General features: G+C 36.6%; 1 protein-coding gene across 5 annotated transcripts in view; it reads left to right on the top strand.

Moving 5' to 3' along the window:
• ZNF280D (zinc finger protein 280D) overlaps window positions 1-16202 on the top strand; it is a 143334-nt gene that overhangs the window by 40471 nt on the left and 86661 nt on the right. For all 5 annotated transcript variants that reach the window (XM_030318109.1, XM_030318107.1, XM_030318111.1 and 2 more), the window contains 2 exons: window positions 464-634; window positions 773-882. In XM_030318109.1, coding sequence (XP_030173969.1) covers window positions 464-634; window positions 773-882 — 281 coding nt within the window. The remainder of the gene's footprint in view (window positions 1-463; window positions 635-772; window positions 883-16202) is intronic.

Genomic DNA, 16202 nt, shown 5'->3' on the forward strand with positions numbered 1-16202 from the left:
TGGTGTAATAAAGTAATCCAGTTTCATTCTTCATATTAACTGTCCAGTTTTCCCAACATCATTTGTTGAAGAGACTTTTTCAAACCATTGTATATTCTTGCCTCCTTTGTTGTAGATTCATTGACCATATAATTGTGGGTTTATTTGTGGGCTCTCTGTTTTGTTGTACTGATCTGTGTGTCTGTTTTTGTGCCAGTACCATACTGTTTTATTACTACAGCTTTGTCATATATCTTAAAATCTGGGATTGTGATGCCTCCAGTTTTGTTCTTTTTCAAGATTTCCATTTGGTACACCCCTGACTTTTCATCACATAAATTTTTATCATTATTTATTGTCATTTGAATGATAGGATCACTCAATTGTATTACATTTAATTTAGCTCCAAAGTAATTTGATTTAGTTGTAGGAAACATGCTACAGTGTTTAAAAATACTTTTCCCACTTATTTAACTCATTGTAGGTATGAATGAAAGTTCGTTTTTATCAAAACGTCCTTCTACTTCTGAAGTAAACAGCGTTAATCCAAAAAAACCTAAGCCCAGTGATGGTGTTTCTGGAATAAATTCTTCAGCTGTATTTCCTTCAGTTAAGTCTCTTTCAGTGACATCTCCCCAGGCTACATCATCAAAAGGTAAATGTGAAATGTGGCATATACAAAAGAAATTATAGTATTTATATATAAATTTTAGAAATCGTGAATTTCCTATTTTTAGTGATTAAAATTATAAAAGATGAATTTTGAATTACATATGTTTTGAATTTATTTTAGGTACAAATACCTCATCAAATCAATCTAAAAATGGAACACCTTTTCCAAGAGCTTGTCCAAAGTGCAATATTCATTTTAATCTTTTGGATCCTTTGAAAAATCACATGAAGGTAAAACTTTTTCAAAATTTAATTTTAAACAGGTTTGCAAATCCCTAAAATATTGATTTATAGTAAATAATGCTTTGTCCAGATATTTAATGAAAAAAATCTTCTCATAGTGGTATTTCCATATAACTTTGGCAAAGATTTATATTCATAATGATTATCTTCATATAAGATTTTTAAATTTCCTCTGAATCATCAAATTTAAAAAAAAATTTTTTTTTAACGTTTATTTATTTTTGAGACAGAGAGAGACAGAGCATGAACGGGGGAGGGTCAGAGAGAGGGAGACACAGAATCCGAAATAGGCTCCAGGCTCTGAGCTGTCAGCACAGAGCCCGACGCGGGGCTCGAACCCACGGAGTGCGAGATCATGACCTGAGCCGAAGTCGGCCGCTTAACCGACTGAGCCACCCAGGCGCCCCTGAATCATCAAATTTTAAGAATTAAGTTTATGTGCATTATAATGTATGCTTATTATATTCTCATTTTAAATGAAAGTAAATTATTAATCAAAATATTTAGTAGATTTGGCATAATTCAAACTTTTAAAAAAAGGCATTTTTATAGTTTCTTTAATTATTATGTTTTTGGGTTCATGGTAACATGTGCATGACACATTACACAATGAAAATCTGAATTTTACATTTAATTTTCAACGCTCAGACTTAAACCCCAAATAATGGAGCATTTCATCTGAAATAATTATATTCAGAATATAGTTTGTGTAATTGTCCTAAATTAATTCAGGCTTTTTATTGGAATAGGAAGCTCTTGAGATTAAATTTTAAGAATTTTTCAAAGTGCAAATGAAATATGAGGTGTAGGTAACATTTCACTTGAAATATTTTAGTGTATATTACAGTATCCTCCTTTGGTGTGAGGAAAGATATCCTGCATTCTCTTTGCATGTCCTATAGCAATGGCAGGAAGGGAGAAAGAGAAAGAAAAAAGTCCATGTAGATTATATGAAGAAAGAAAGGAAGGAGAAGGGTACAGTTGTAAAGAAATAGGTAAGGAAAGTTCTTGTTCACAATTTCAGAAATTGACAAACTTTTATTAAGATAAAACATTTTATTAAAAAGGTAGAAAAAATAAGGGAACTTTTTTAGAATTTCAAGTATGTCTTTTTATTCGGTTACAAAACAGCATTTGGTCTGTCACTACTTCCAGCAACCAGAATGTAGTCCCTGATAATTGCACTCTGTGCTTTCTTCTTACATAAAAATTAACCTGTACAGGTGCTTTCACTTTTTTTTTTTTATCTGTGTAATGCTTTGATGAGATACTTGATGTATTTTATGTTTGCATTTTAGATCGAAAGAAAAAGCTACATTCTTTGACTTTAATTATTTGAGTAAGAAATACAGTGATATTATTCAAGATAAAACAGTTTCCAAAGGCATATAAGTGAAAAATCTTAACTGTGTCTCTTATTTATCTGGTTCTCAGAATGACTCTCAAAGAAAATAATTTTTATTAGTTGGTTTTTGTATTTTTCCTAATTTCCTTTCCACATAAACAGTTAACACAAATGTTCTTATTTTCTTTCTGTTTTGTATATAAATTGTAGCATATTGTGTATATCCTTCTGTATCTGGTAAAATTGGCAGCTATTTTCCAAAATGTAGCTTTACATCCAATATGTGTATTATTGCATTGTTTTTGATTACTCATATTAGAAACAACCAAAATTTCATATAATATTCATATAATAGAACACTATGCAACCTTTTAAAAAGAATGGAATGTCTGTAATGGATAATGATATGGGATGATCTTGAAGACGTATTAGTGAACTAAGTTAAATATATAATATAAACAGCTTATTATGTGTGTTTATATCATAAAGAAATGTGACAGAATAGTCACCAACTCTAGGACAAGGAAGTTTAAAACTTAGACTTTTTGTATCCTAGCTTATGCATTTTATATATCAGTTGAAGTTTTAGTATTACAACAATGAGTTCCATTTTGAAAAAATGTAATTTTTAGATTCTTTGTGAATTAATGTTTGCTATTATAGATAAGTAGATGACTGCACTACAGAAATAATGTTTTCTCTTTCAGTAAAGAATATCTAAAACATAAGGCAAATATCCTACAGTATTAAGAACAATTTGTGTATCTGAGACCATGTGCCAGACTACTAAACTTTAAATACTGTATTTCATTTAATCTTTAGAAAATTCTTGCAGGGGCACCTGGGTAGGTCACTCTCTTGAGCATCTGACTCTTAATTTTGGCTCAAGTCATGATCCCAGGGTCGTGGGATTGAGCCCTGCTTTGGGCTCCACACTGGTAATGGAGCCTGCTTAAGAATCTCTCTCCCTCTCTATCTCTCTTTCTTTCTCTCTGCCCTGCTTGTAGGCTCTTTCTAAAATATATATTAAAATCTTAAAAAAAAAAAAAAAAAGAAAAAAATTCTTGGAGATGAACATTTTCTCATTGTTTTATAGCCAGTTTATTTAAAGGCATAACTGGCGTTCAAACATTAATGGTAAAAGCCCAAATTCTCACATTTTTTTTTCCTTTTTGAGTGGATAGGTTATTTAATGTTACATGGAAACCTGAAAATAGGTATGCAGTTTTTCATAGGGTATGGAATTTGAAATTTATTAATCAGACATAGCTTATTAATTACATTATTTAGATTTCTTTATCTTTATTTTGTTGTATACTTCATCTTTTTTTTAAATCTACAACAAATTTATTATTATTTTTTAAATTTAAATCCAAGTTAGTTAACATATAGTATAATAATGGAGTAATTTAGTGATGGATCACTTACATATGACACCCAGTGCTCATTCCAACAAGTGCCCTCCTTAATGCCCATCACCCATTTAGCCCATCCCGTCCCCATCTCCCCTCTAACAGCCCTCAGTTTGTTCCCTGTATTTAAAAGTCTCCCCTGGTTTGCCTCCCTCTCTGTTTTTATCTTATTTTTGCTTCCTTTCCCCTATGTTCATCTGTTTTGTTTTTTTTAAATTCCACATATAAGTGAAATCATGATATTTGTCTTTCTCTGACTGATTTCATTTTGCAAAATACATTCTAGTTCCCTTCACATTGTTGCAAATGGCAAGATTTCATTCTTTTGGATTGCTTAGTAATATTCCATTGTATATATATACCACATCTTCTTTATCCATTCATCAGTCATTGGACATTTGGGGTCTTTCCATAATTTGGCTGTTGTTGATAGTGCTGCTGTAAACATTGGGGTGCATATGCCTCTTCGAATCAGCATTTTTGTATTTTTTGTATAAATAGTAGTGTAATTGCTAGCCATAGGATAGCTCTATTTTTAATTTTTTGAGGAACCTCTATACTGTTCTCCAGAGGGGCTGCACCAGTTTGCATTACAGTACAAAAGTGTTCCCCTTTCTCCACATTCTCGCCAACATCTTTGTTTCCTGAGTTGTTCATTTAGCCATTCTGACAGGTGTGGGGTGGTATCTCATTGTGGTTTTGATTTGTATTTCCCTGATGATGAGTAATGTTGAGCGTCTTTTCATGAGTCTGTTTGCCATCTGGATGTCTTTGGAAAAGTGTCCGTTCTTCACTGGATTATTTATTTTTTGGGTGTTGAGTTTGAGAAATTCTTTATGCATTTTTGATACTAACCCTTTATAAGAGATGTCATTTGCAAATATCTTCTCCCATTATGTTGGTTGCCTTTGAGTTTTGTTGATTGTTTACTTAGCTGTGCAGAAGCTTTTTATCTTGATGAGGTCCCAGTAGTTCATTTTTGCTTTTGTTTCCCTTGCCTCTGGAGACATGTCTAGTAAGAAGTTGCTGCAGTTGAGATCAGAAGTTTTTGCCTGGTTTCTCCTCTAGGGTTTTGATGGCTTCCTGTCTTACATTTAGGTCTTTCATCCATATTGAGTTAATTTTTGTGTATGGTGGAAGAAAGTGGTCCAGATTTATTCTTCTGCATGTCACTGTCCAGTTTTCCCAACACCATTTGCTGAAGAGACTGTCTTTTTTCCATTGGATATTCTTTCTTGCTTTGTCAAAGATTAGTTGGCCATGTATTTGTGGGTCCATTTCCGGGTTTTCTGTTCTGTCCTATTGATCTTTGTGTCTCTTTTTGTGCCAGTACCATACTATCTTGATGATTGTAGCTTTGTAATGTAGCTTGAAGTTCAGAATTGGGATGCCTCCAGCTTTGGTTTTCTTTTTCAACATCACTTTGGCTCTTTGGGGACTTTTCTAGTTCTGTACAAATTTATAATTATTTGTTCTAGCTCTGTGGAGAATGCTGGTATTTTGATAGGGATTGCATTGAATGTGTAGATTGCTTTGGGTAGTATTGACATTTTCACAATATTTTTTCTTCCAGTCCATGAGAATGGAATATTTTTCCATTTCTTTGTGTCTTCTTCAATTTCTTTCCTAAGTTTTCCATAGCTTTCTGTGTGTAGATCTTTTACCTTTTTGGTTAGGTTTATTTCTAGGTATTTTATGGTTTTTGGTGCAGTTATCGATGGCATAGATTCCTTGATTTCTTTTTCTGTTGCTTCATTATTGGTGTATAGAAATGTAACTGATTTCTGTATGTTAATTTTATATCCTGCAGCTTTGCTGAATTCATGTATCACTTCTAGAAGTTTTTTGGTGGAATCTTTGAGGTTTTCCACATAGAATATCATGTCATCTGTGAAAAGTGAAAGTTTGACTTCTTTGCCAATTTGGATGACTTTTTTTTCTTTTTGTTATCTGATTACTGAGGCTAGTACTTTCAGTACTGTGATAAACAACAGTTGTGAGAGCAGACATCGCTCTTGTGTTCTTGACCTTAGGGGAAAAGCTCTCAGTTTTTCCTCAGTGAGGATGATAGTAGCTATGGGTCTTTCATGTATGGATGGCCTTTATGATGTTGAGGGATGTTCCCTCCATCCCTACTTTCTTGAGAGTTTTTATCAAGAGAGGATGCTATATTTTGTCAAATGCTTTTTCTGTGTCTATTGAGGGTATCATGTGGTTCTTATCCTTTCTTTCATTAATGTGATATATCATATTGATTGATTTGTGGATATTGAACCACTCCTGCAGCCCAGGAATAATCCCACTTGCTTATGGTGAGTAATTCTTTCAATGTATTGTTGCATTTGGTTTGCTAGTATCTTGTTGAGAATTTTTGCATCCATGTTCATCAGGGAAATTGGTCTGTAATTCTCCTTTTTAGTGGAGTCTTTGGTCTTAGAATCAAAGAAATGCTGACCTCACAGAATGAGTTTGGAAGTTTTCCTTCCATTTTATTTTTTGGAACAGCTTCAAATGAATAGGTGTTAACTCTTCTTAAATGTTGATAGAATTGCCCCAGGAAGCCATCTGACACTGGACTTTTGTTTGTTGGGAGATTTTTTATTACAGATTCAATTTCTGTACTGGCTGTGGGTCTGTGCAAATGCTCTACTTCCTGTTTCAGTTTTGTTAGTTTATAATTACTGATTCAATTTCTTCAGTTTATAATTACTGATTCAATTTCTTCAGTGGTTATGGGTCTGTTCAAATTTTCTACTTTTACCTGTTTCAGTTTTGGTAATTTATATGCTTGTAGGAATTTATCCATTTCTTCCAGATTGCCCAATTTGTTTGCATATAATTGTCCATAATATTCTCTTATTATTGTTTGTATTTTTATGGTGTTTGTTGTGAAATCTCCTCTCATTTGTGATTCTATTTATTTGGGTCCTTTCCTTTTTCTTCTTGATAAATCTAGGAGTTTATCAATTTTGTTAATTTTTTCAAAGAACTAGCTTAGTTTTATTAATATGTTCTACTATTTTTTGATTTAGAAATCATTGATTTCCACTCTAATCTTTATTTCCCTTCTTCTGCTGGTTTTGTGCATTATTTGCTGTGCTTTTTCCAGCTCCTTTAGGTGAATGGTTAGGTTGTGTATTTGAGACATTGCTTCCTTCTTACAGCAAGGCCTGGATTGGGATATACTTCCCTTTTATGACTGCCTTTGCTGCGTCTGAAAGGTTTTGGACTGTCATGTTTTCATTTTCATTGGCTTCCATGTACTTTTTTATTTCCTCTTTAATTTCTTGGTTTACGGATGTTCTTTAATCTCCAAGTATTTGTGGTCTTTCCAAATTTTTTCTTGTGGCTGATTTCAGGTTTCATAGCATTGTGGTCTGAAAATATGCATGGAATGATGTTGATCTTTTTGTGCTTTTTGAGGGATGTTTTGTGACCCAGTGTGTGATCTGTTCTGGAGAATGTTCCATGTGCACTCAAGAAGAATGTGTACTCTGCTGCTTTAGGATGAAATGTTCTCAGCATATCTGTTGAGTCCATCCAGTTCAGTGTGTCATTCAAAGCCATTGTTTCCTTGCTGATTTTCTGCTAAGATGATCTGTGTGTTGTAAGTGGGGTGTTAAAGTCTACCTACTATTATGGTATTATCAATGAGTTTCTTTATGTTTGTGATTATTTGACTTGTGTATTTGGATGATTCTAAGTTGGTGGCATAAATATTTACAATTGTTAGATCTTGGTGGATAACCTCCTTAATTATGATATAATGCCCTTCTTCATCTGTTGTTATGGTCTTTATTTTAAAATCTAATTTGTCTGATATAAGTATTGCTACTCAGGCTTTATTTTGACATCCATTAGCATGATAGTTGGTTCTCCATCCCCTTTCAGTCTGCAGATGTCTTTTTTTTTTTTAATTTTTTAAAGTTTATTTATTTATTTTGAGGGAGAAAGAACATGAATGGGGAAGGGGCGGAGAGGGAGATTCCCAGGCAGGCTCTGCACTGTCAGCGCAGAGCATAATACGGGGCTTGAACTCACAAATGTGAGATCATGACCTGAGCTGAAACCAAGAGTCAGATGCTTAACTGTTTGAGTCACCCAGGCACCCCAAACTGCAGATGTCTTTAGGTCTAAAATGAGTATCTTGTAGTCAGCATATAGATGGGCATTGTTTTTTTTTTTTTTATCCGTTTTGATACCCTGTGTCTTTTGATTAGAGCATTTAGTCCATTTACATTCAGAGTTGATTATTGAAAGAAATGAATTTAATGCCATTGTATTGCTATGGAGTTGGTATTTCTGGTAATGTTCTTGGGTCCTTTCTGGTCTTTTTTGCTTTTGGTCTTTTTTGTTTTGTTTTGTTTTTTTCTCCACTCAGAGTCCCCCTTAAAATTTATTGCAGGGCAGGTCTAGTGGTCACCAACTCCTTTAGTTTTGTTTGTCTGGGAGACTCTAGCTCTCCTTTTATTCCGAGTGACAGACTTGCTGGATAAAGAATTCTTGGCTGAATATTTTTTTGATTCTGCATGTTCAGTATATCCTGCTACTCCTTTCTGGCCTGCCAAGTTTCTGTGGATAGATCTGCTGCAAACCTGATCTGTCTTCCCTTGTAGGTTAAGGACTTTTTTTTCCTCTGCTGCTTTCATGATTCTTTCCTTGTTTGTGTATCTTGTGAATTTGACTATGATATGCCTTGGTTATAGTTGGTTTTTGTTGATCTAATGGAAGTTCTCTGTGCTTCTTGGGTTTTGATGTCTTTGTCCTTCCCCAGATTAGGAAAGTTTTCAGCTATAATTTGCTCATGTAAACCTTCTGCCCCTTTTTTTGTCTCTCTTAATCTTCTGGTACTCTTATGATATGAATGTTATTCCTCTTTAATAAGCCACTGAGTTCTCTATGTCTTGTATTGTGATCTTTTGCCTTTTTTTTCTTTTCTTCTACTTTTTTATTTTCCATAATTTTATCTTCTATATCACTGATTGACTGCTCTGTTTTGTTCATCCTTGCTGTCATGGCATCCATTTGAGATTGCATCTCAGTTATAGCATTTTTAATTTCAGCCTGACTGGCTTTTAGTTCTTTTATCTCTGTAGAAAGGGATTCTCGGGTGTCTTCTATCCTTCTTTCAACCCCAGCTAGTATTCTTATAATTGTGGTTTAAAATTCTAGTTCAGCATGCCTGGGTGGCTCAGTCAGTTGAGCGTCCAACTTCAGCTCAGGTCATGATCTAACAGTTCATGAGTTTGAGCCCCATGTTAGACTCTGTGCTAACAGCTCAGAGCCTGGAGCCTGCTTTAGATTCTGTGTCTCCCTCTCTCTGACCCTCCCTCACTAACACTCTGTCTCTCTCTCTCTCCCTCTCTCTCTCAAACGTTAAAAAAAATTTAAATTTTAGTTCAGGTGTCTTACTTATATCTTTGTCAATTAAATTTCTGGCTGTCATCTGCTTTCTTTTGGGGGGAATTCTTCTGTCCTTTCATTTTGGAGGTAAAGAAAAAGTTAATAAAATAAAATATTAAAAATAAAAAAAGTCAAATAAACGAAGCTAGAACCTAGGTGTGTTTCAGTCTGCTTGTTTAGATAAGCTTGACAGAAAAGAGAAAAGACAGAAATGAAAAAATAACTTATAAAACAAATTTAAATATTAAAAAAGGGGCACCAGGGTGGCTCAGTCGGTTAAGTGTCTGACTTTATTTAGCTCAGGTCATGACCTAATGGTCCACGAGTTCAAGCCCTGCGTTGTGCTCAGTGCTGACCACTCGGAGCCTGGATTCTGTTTCAGATTCTGTGTCTCCTTCTCTCTCTGCCCCTCCCGTGCTCATTCTCTCTCTCACTCTTTCTCTGTCTCTCTGTCTCAAAAATAAACATTAAAAAAATTTTTTTAATTAAAAAAATTGAATAAAATAGTATAAAAGAGAATAAAGAAAATAAAGTAGAATAAAAAAATTTTAAAAATTTCCCTTTCTGTATCTAAGAAACAGAGAGAGAAAAAAGAAAATAACATAAAAACAGAAGCAAAGAAAATAAACAAACAAGCAAACTGAATGATATCCAAATGAAGTTATATCCATTTTTCCCTAGAACTGAAACTTTGCAGCACTGTAGTCTGTAGACTAAGCAGGTGGAAGTGATTTGTGCTGGTCCTCTGGGGGATGTGCCTGGAGTGTGCAGGTGGGCATGGCTTGGTGTAACAGCTCTGTTTTCTACTTGGTGGCACTGCTTAGCTCACTGGGGTTGTTCCACATGTGTGTGCATGTGCATGTGCATGCTTGCGGTGAAAATAGCTTCACCTGGCTCTCTAGTCTCTGGCGCAGGAATTTCATGCCCTCACACACAAGCAGTCAAGCAACCGTCCTTTGTCTCAGGCCTCCATCTGCTCCATGCCTTTACTCTGTCTTTGTCCAAGCTGTCTGTCTTCCTGGTGTGGCCTCCAGAGATTTATCTCAGATGGGGCTGTGTTTCAAAACCCCACACTTCAGAGACCTCGGCATCTTGGATCCATGCTGATTCTCTGGGGTAGGATATTCCTGGGCAGTGGCCAGGTTGTCCCAGAAAACATTCATGTGATCGTGCAGCAGCACTGTCTCAGAGTTTATGGTAAATCACAACACACAGCCAGTGCCAGGTTTTGCTCCACTCTGGGATCATTGTTAAAATATCAGTAAATGTGGCAGTTCTCCAGGGTCTGCTGAGAATCTTGCCCATAGGAAGGTTGTATGGCCTCTACCAAATGCAGTGCAAGCAGGAGAATTGCTTCTCCCCGTGAGAGACTTGGACCCCTCGAACTGTGCTGCCTGCTTTTGGGTATTCGCCCTACTTTTCCGCCAGAAGACTGCCAGGCACTGAGCTCTGAAACTTCAGACTCTGTTCTCCATTCTGTATAAACTTCTGGCAGTATTAGAACCCTCTCCTTTCTTCCCATCAGTGATTTTGGAGAACAAATGTCTTGTCCTGTGTCCTGTGAATGTTTTTACTCTTTGTTTCTCTCCAGCTACTTTTGGGGTGTGTGCTTTTTTTGCATGATCAGGATGTGCTGCAGTTTCCCCTTTTTCTTAATCTCTCGGTCCTCTCTCTGTGAAAATGGCTCCCTACCCTCCATGGCTCTGTGGGTTTTTTCCTCCCCCAATTCACTTCTATTCATTGCGTAACTGCCAAATTCTCTGACTCAAATTATGCAGATTATTGCATTAATCCTTCAATCAATTTCCTAGGTGTTCAAAATGGTGTGATGCTGATCCAGCTGATGTCAGGGACTAGACAAGCTTAGGGTCCCCATACTACTTTGCCATCTTAACTCCATCCTGTTGTGTACTTTTTCTTACATGGATGGAGAAATACCAAATGTCAATGTATATCTTTCATTACTGATATTTTCTGCCATATATTGCACTTCTAAGATTGTTAATATTATTTGCGATATGGATGGTTCTCTCACAATTGTATTATAAACCCATCCTTTAGCTTTTTTAAATATAATTTATTGTCAACTTGGCTTCCATACAACACCCAGTGCTCATGCCAACAAGTGCCCTCCTCAATGCCCATCACATACTTTCTCCTGTCCCCCACTCCCCATCAACCCTCAGTTTGTTCTCTGTATTAAAGAGTCTCTTATGGTTTGCCTCCTTCCCTCTCTGTAACTTTTTTTCCCTCCCTTTCCCCTCCCCCCTGGTCTTCTGTTAAGTTTCTCAAGATTCATATATGAGTGAAAACATATGATGTCTTTTTCTCTCACTGACTTATTTCACTTACCATAATACCTTTCAGTTCCATCCACATTGCTGCAAATGGCAAGATTTCATTCTTTCTCATTGCCAAGTAGTATTCCATTGTGTATATAAACCACGTCATCTTTTTTTTAATTAATTTATTTAAAAAAATTTTTTTACATTACTTATTTCTGAGAGACGGAGAGAGAGAGAGAGAGAGAGAGAGAGCGAGAGTGCATGAGTGAGGGAGGGGCAGAGAGAGAGGGAGACACAGGATCCGAAACAGGCTCCAGGCTCTGAGCTGTCAGCACGGAGCCCGACGCAGGGCGCGAACTCATGAACCACGAGATCATGACCTGAGCTGAAGTCGGACACTCAACTGACTGAGCCACCCAAGCGCCCCTAAACCACATCTTCTTTATCCATTCATCAGTTGATGGACATTTAGGTTCTTTCCATAATTTGGCTATTGTTGAAAGTGCTGCTTTAAATATTAGGGAACATGTGCCCCTATGCATCAGCACTCCTGTATCCCTTGGGTACCCTCCTAGCAGTGCTCTTGCTGGGTCATAGGGTAGTTCTATTTTTAGTTTTTTGAGGAACTTCCGTACTGTTTTCCAGAGCAGCTGCACCAGTTTGCATTCCCGCGAACGGTGCAAGAGGGTTCCCATTTCTCCACATCCTCTCTAGCATCTATAGTCTCCTGATTTGTTCATTTTAGCCACTCTAACTGGTGTGAAGTAATATCTCAGTGAGGTTTTGATTTGTATTTCCCTGATGAGGAGTGATGTTGAGCGTCTATTCATGTGCCTGTTGGCCATCTGGATGTCTTCTTTTTTTTTTTTTTAATTTTTTTTTTTCAACGTTTATTTATTTTTGGGACAGAGAGAGACAGAGCATGAACGGGGGAGGGGCAGAGAGAGAGGGAGACACAGAATCAGAAACAGGCTCCAGGCTCTGAGCCATCAGCCCAGAGCCCGACGCGGGGCTCGAACTCACGGACCGCAAGATCGTGACCTGGCTGAAGTCGGACGCTTAACCGACTGCGCCACCCAGGCGCCCCTGGATGTCTTCTTTAGAGAAGTGTCTATTCATGTTTTCTGCCCATTTCTTCACTGGATTATTTGTTTTTCAGGTGTAGAGTTTGGTGAGGTCTTTATAGATTTTGGATACTAGCCCTTTGTCCGAATGTCATTTGCAAATATCTTTTCCCATTCCATTGGTTGCCTTTTAGTTTTGTTGATTGTTTTCCTTTGCAGTGCAGAAGCTTTTTATCTTGATGAGGTCCCAGTAGTTCATGTTTGCTTTTAATTCCCTTGTCTTTGGAGAAGTATCAAGTAAGAAATTGCTGCGGCTGAGGTCAGAGAAGTTTTTTCCTGCTTTCTCCTCTAGGGTTTGGATGGTTTCCTGTCTCACATTCAGGTCCTTTATCCATTTTGAGTTTATTTTTGTGAATGGTGTAAGAAAGTGGTCTAGTTTCATCCTTCTGCATGTTGCTGTCCAGTTCTCCCAGCACCATTCATTAAAGAGACTGTCTTTTTTCCATTGGATATTCTTTCCTGCTTTGTCAAAGACTAGTTGGCCATCCTTTTGTGGGTCTAGTTCTGGGGTTTCTATTCTATTCCATTGGTCTATGTGTCTGTTTTTGTGCCAATACCATGCTGTCTTGATGATTACAGCTTTGTAGTAGAGGCTGAAGTCTGGGATTGTGATGCTTCCTGCTTTGGTCTTCTTCAATATTACTTTGGCTATTCGAGGTCTTGTGGTTCCATACAAATTTTCGGATTGCTTGTTCTAGCTTTGAGAAGAATGCTGGTGCAATTTTGATTGGGATTGCATTGAATGTGTAGATTGCTTTGGGTAGTATTGACATTTTAACAATATTTATTCTTCCAATCCATGAGCACAGAATGTTTTTCCATTTCTTTGTATCTTCTTCAATTTCCTTCATAAACTTTCTATAGTTTTCAGCATACAGATCTTGTACATCTTTGGTTAGGTTTATTCCTAGGTATTTTATGCTTCTTGGTGCAATTGTGAATGGGATCAGTTTCTTTATTTGTCTTTCTGTTGCTTCATTATTAGTATATAAGAATGCAACTGATTTCTGTACATTGATTTTGTATCCTGCAACTTTGCTGAATTCATGTATCAGTTCTAGCAGACTTTTGGTGGAGTCTCTTGGGTTTTCCCAATAATATCATGTCATCTGAAAAAAGTGAATGCTTGACTTCATCTTTGCCAATTTTGGTGCCTTTGATTTCCTTTTGTTGTCTGATTGCTGATGCTAGCACTTCCAACACTATGTTTAAACAACAATGGTGAGAGTGGACATCCCTGTCGTTTTCCTGATCTCAGGAGGAAAACTCAGTTTTTCCCCATTGAGGATGATAGTAGCTGTGGGCTTTTCATACATGGCTTATGATGTTTAAGTATGTTTCTTCTATTCCGACTTTGTCGAGGGTTTTTATCCAGAAAGGATACTGCATTTTGTCAAATGCTTTTTCTGCATTGATTGACAGGATCATATGGTTCTTATCTTTTCTTTTATTAATGTGATGTATCACATTGATTTGCAAATGTTGAACCAGCCCTGCAGCCCAGGAATAAATCCCACTTGATCATGGTGAATAATTCTTTTTATATGCTGTTGAATTCGATTTGCTAGTATCTTGTTGAGAATTTTTGCATCCATATTCATCAGGGATATTGGACTGTAGTTTTCTTTTTTTGCTGGGTCTCTGTCTGGTTTGGGAATCAAAGTAATACTGGCTTTGTAGAATGAGTCTGGAAGTTTTCCTTCCCTTTCTATTTTTGAAACAGCTTGAGAAGGATAGGTATTATCTCTGCTTTAAATGTCTGGTAGAATTCCCCAGGGAAGCCATCTGGTCCTGGACTCTTATTTGTTGGGAGATTTATGATAACTGATTCAGTTTCTTCGCTAGTTATGGGTCTGTTCAAATTTTCTATTTCTTCCCATTTGAGTTTTGGAAGTGTGTGGGTGTTTAGGAATTTGTCCATTTCTTCCAGGTTGTCCAGTTTGTTGGCATATAATTTTTCATAGTATTCCCTGGTAATTTCTTGTATTCCTGAGGGATTTGGTTGTAATAAATCCATTTTCATTCATGATTTTATCTAATTGCGTCCTCTCTCTTTTCTTTTTGAGAAGCCTGGCTAGAGGTTTATCAGTTTTGTGTATTTTTTCAAAAAAACAGTTCTTAGTTTCATTGATCTATTCTACTGTGATTTTGGTTTCTATATTGTTTATTTCTGCTCTGATCTTTATTATTTCTCTCCTTCTGCTAGGTTTGGGTTTTTTTTGTTGTTGTTGTTGCTGTTCTGTGTCTAGTTCCTTTAGGTGTGCTGTTAGATTTTTTATTTGGGATTTTTCTTGTTTCTTGAGATAGGCCTGGATTGCAATGTATTTTCCTCTTAGGACTGGCTTTGCTGCATCCCAAAGGGTTTGGATTGTTGTGTTTTCCTTTTCGTTTGTTACTATATAGTTTTTAAATTATTCTTTTATTGCCTGGTTGACCCATTCGGTCTTTAGTAGGATGTTCTTTAACCTCTGTGTATTTAGAGGTTTTCCAAACTTGTTCCTGTGGTTGATTTCAAGTTTTGTAGCATTGTGATCTGAAAGTGTGCGTGATATGATCTCAATTCTATTATATTTATTGATGGCTCTTTTGTGACCTAGTATGTGATCTACCTTGGAGAATGTTCCATGTGCACTCAAGAAGAAAGTATATTCTGTTGCTTTAGGATGTAGAGTTCTAAATATATCTGTCAAGTATATCTGCATCCAGTGTATCTCTCAGGGCCATTGTTTCCTTACTGATTTTCTGTCTAGATGATCTGTCCATTGTTGTAAGTGGAATATTAAAGTCCCCTGCAAGGACCACATTCTTACCAATAAGATTGCTTATGTTTGTGATTCATTGTTGTTTATATATTTGGGTGGTTTTGAATTTGGTGCATAGACATTTATAATTGTTAGCTCTTCCTAATGGATAGACCCTGTAATTATTCTATAATGTCCTTCTCCATCTCTTGTTACAGCCTTTAGTTTAAAGTCTAGTTTGTCTGATATAAGTATGGCTACTCAAGCTTTCTTTTGACTTCCAGTTGCATGATAGGTAGTTCTCCATCCCCTTACTTTCAATCTGAAGGTGCCCTCTGGTCTAAAATGGGCTTCTTGTAGACAGTAAATAGATGGGCCTTGTTTTTGTATCTATTCTGATATCCTATGTCTTTTGATTGGAGCATTTAGTCCATTTACATTCAGTGTTACTATTGAAAAGATGTGGGTTTAGAGTCATCGTGTTTTCTGTAGGTTTCATGCTTGTAGTGATGTCTCTGGTAGTTTGTGGTCCTTACAACATTTCACTCACAGAGTCCCCCTTAGGATCTCTTATACGGCTGGTATGGTGGTGATGAATTCCTTCCGTTTTTGTTTGGGAAACCCTTTATCTCTCCTATTCTGAATGGCAGACTTGCTGGATAAAGGATTCTTGGCTGCAGATTTTTCCTGTTCACCACATTGAAGATTTCCTGCCATTCCTTTCTGGCCTTCCAAGTTTCAGTAGATAGGTCTGCTACTACCCTTATGTGATTATCTGTATATGTTAAGGCCCAGTTATCCCTAGCTGCTTTCAGAATTCTCTCTTTATCCTTGTATTTTGCCAGTTTCACACTGATATGTGGTGCAGAAGATCCATTCATGTTACCTCTGAAGGGAGTTCTCTGTGCCTCTTGGATTTCAGTGTCTGTTTCCTTCCCCAGATTGGGGAAGTTCTTAGCTATGATTTGTTCAAGTACACCTTCAGTCTCTTTCCCTCT

Source organism: Lynx canadensis, chromosome B3, assembly GCF_007474595.2.
Source record: "Lynx canadensis isolate LIC74 chromosome B3, mLynCan4.pri.v2, whole genome shotgun sequence".
NCBI lineage: Eukaryota > Metazoa > Chordata > Mammalia > Carnivora > Felidae > Lynx > Lynx canadensis.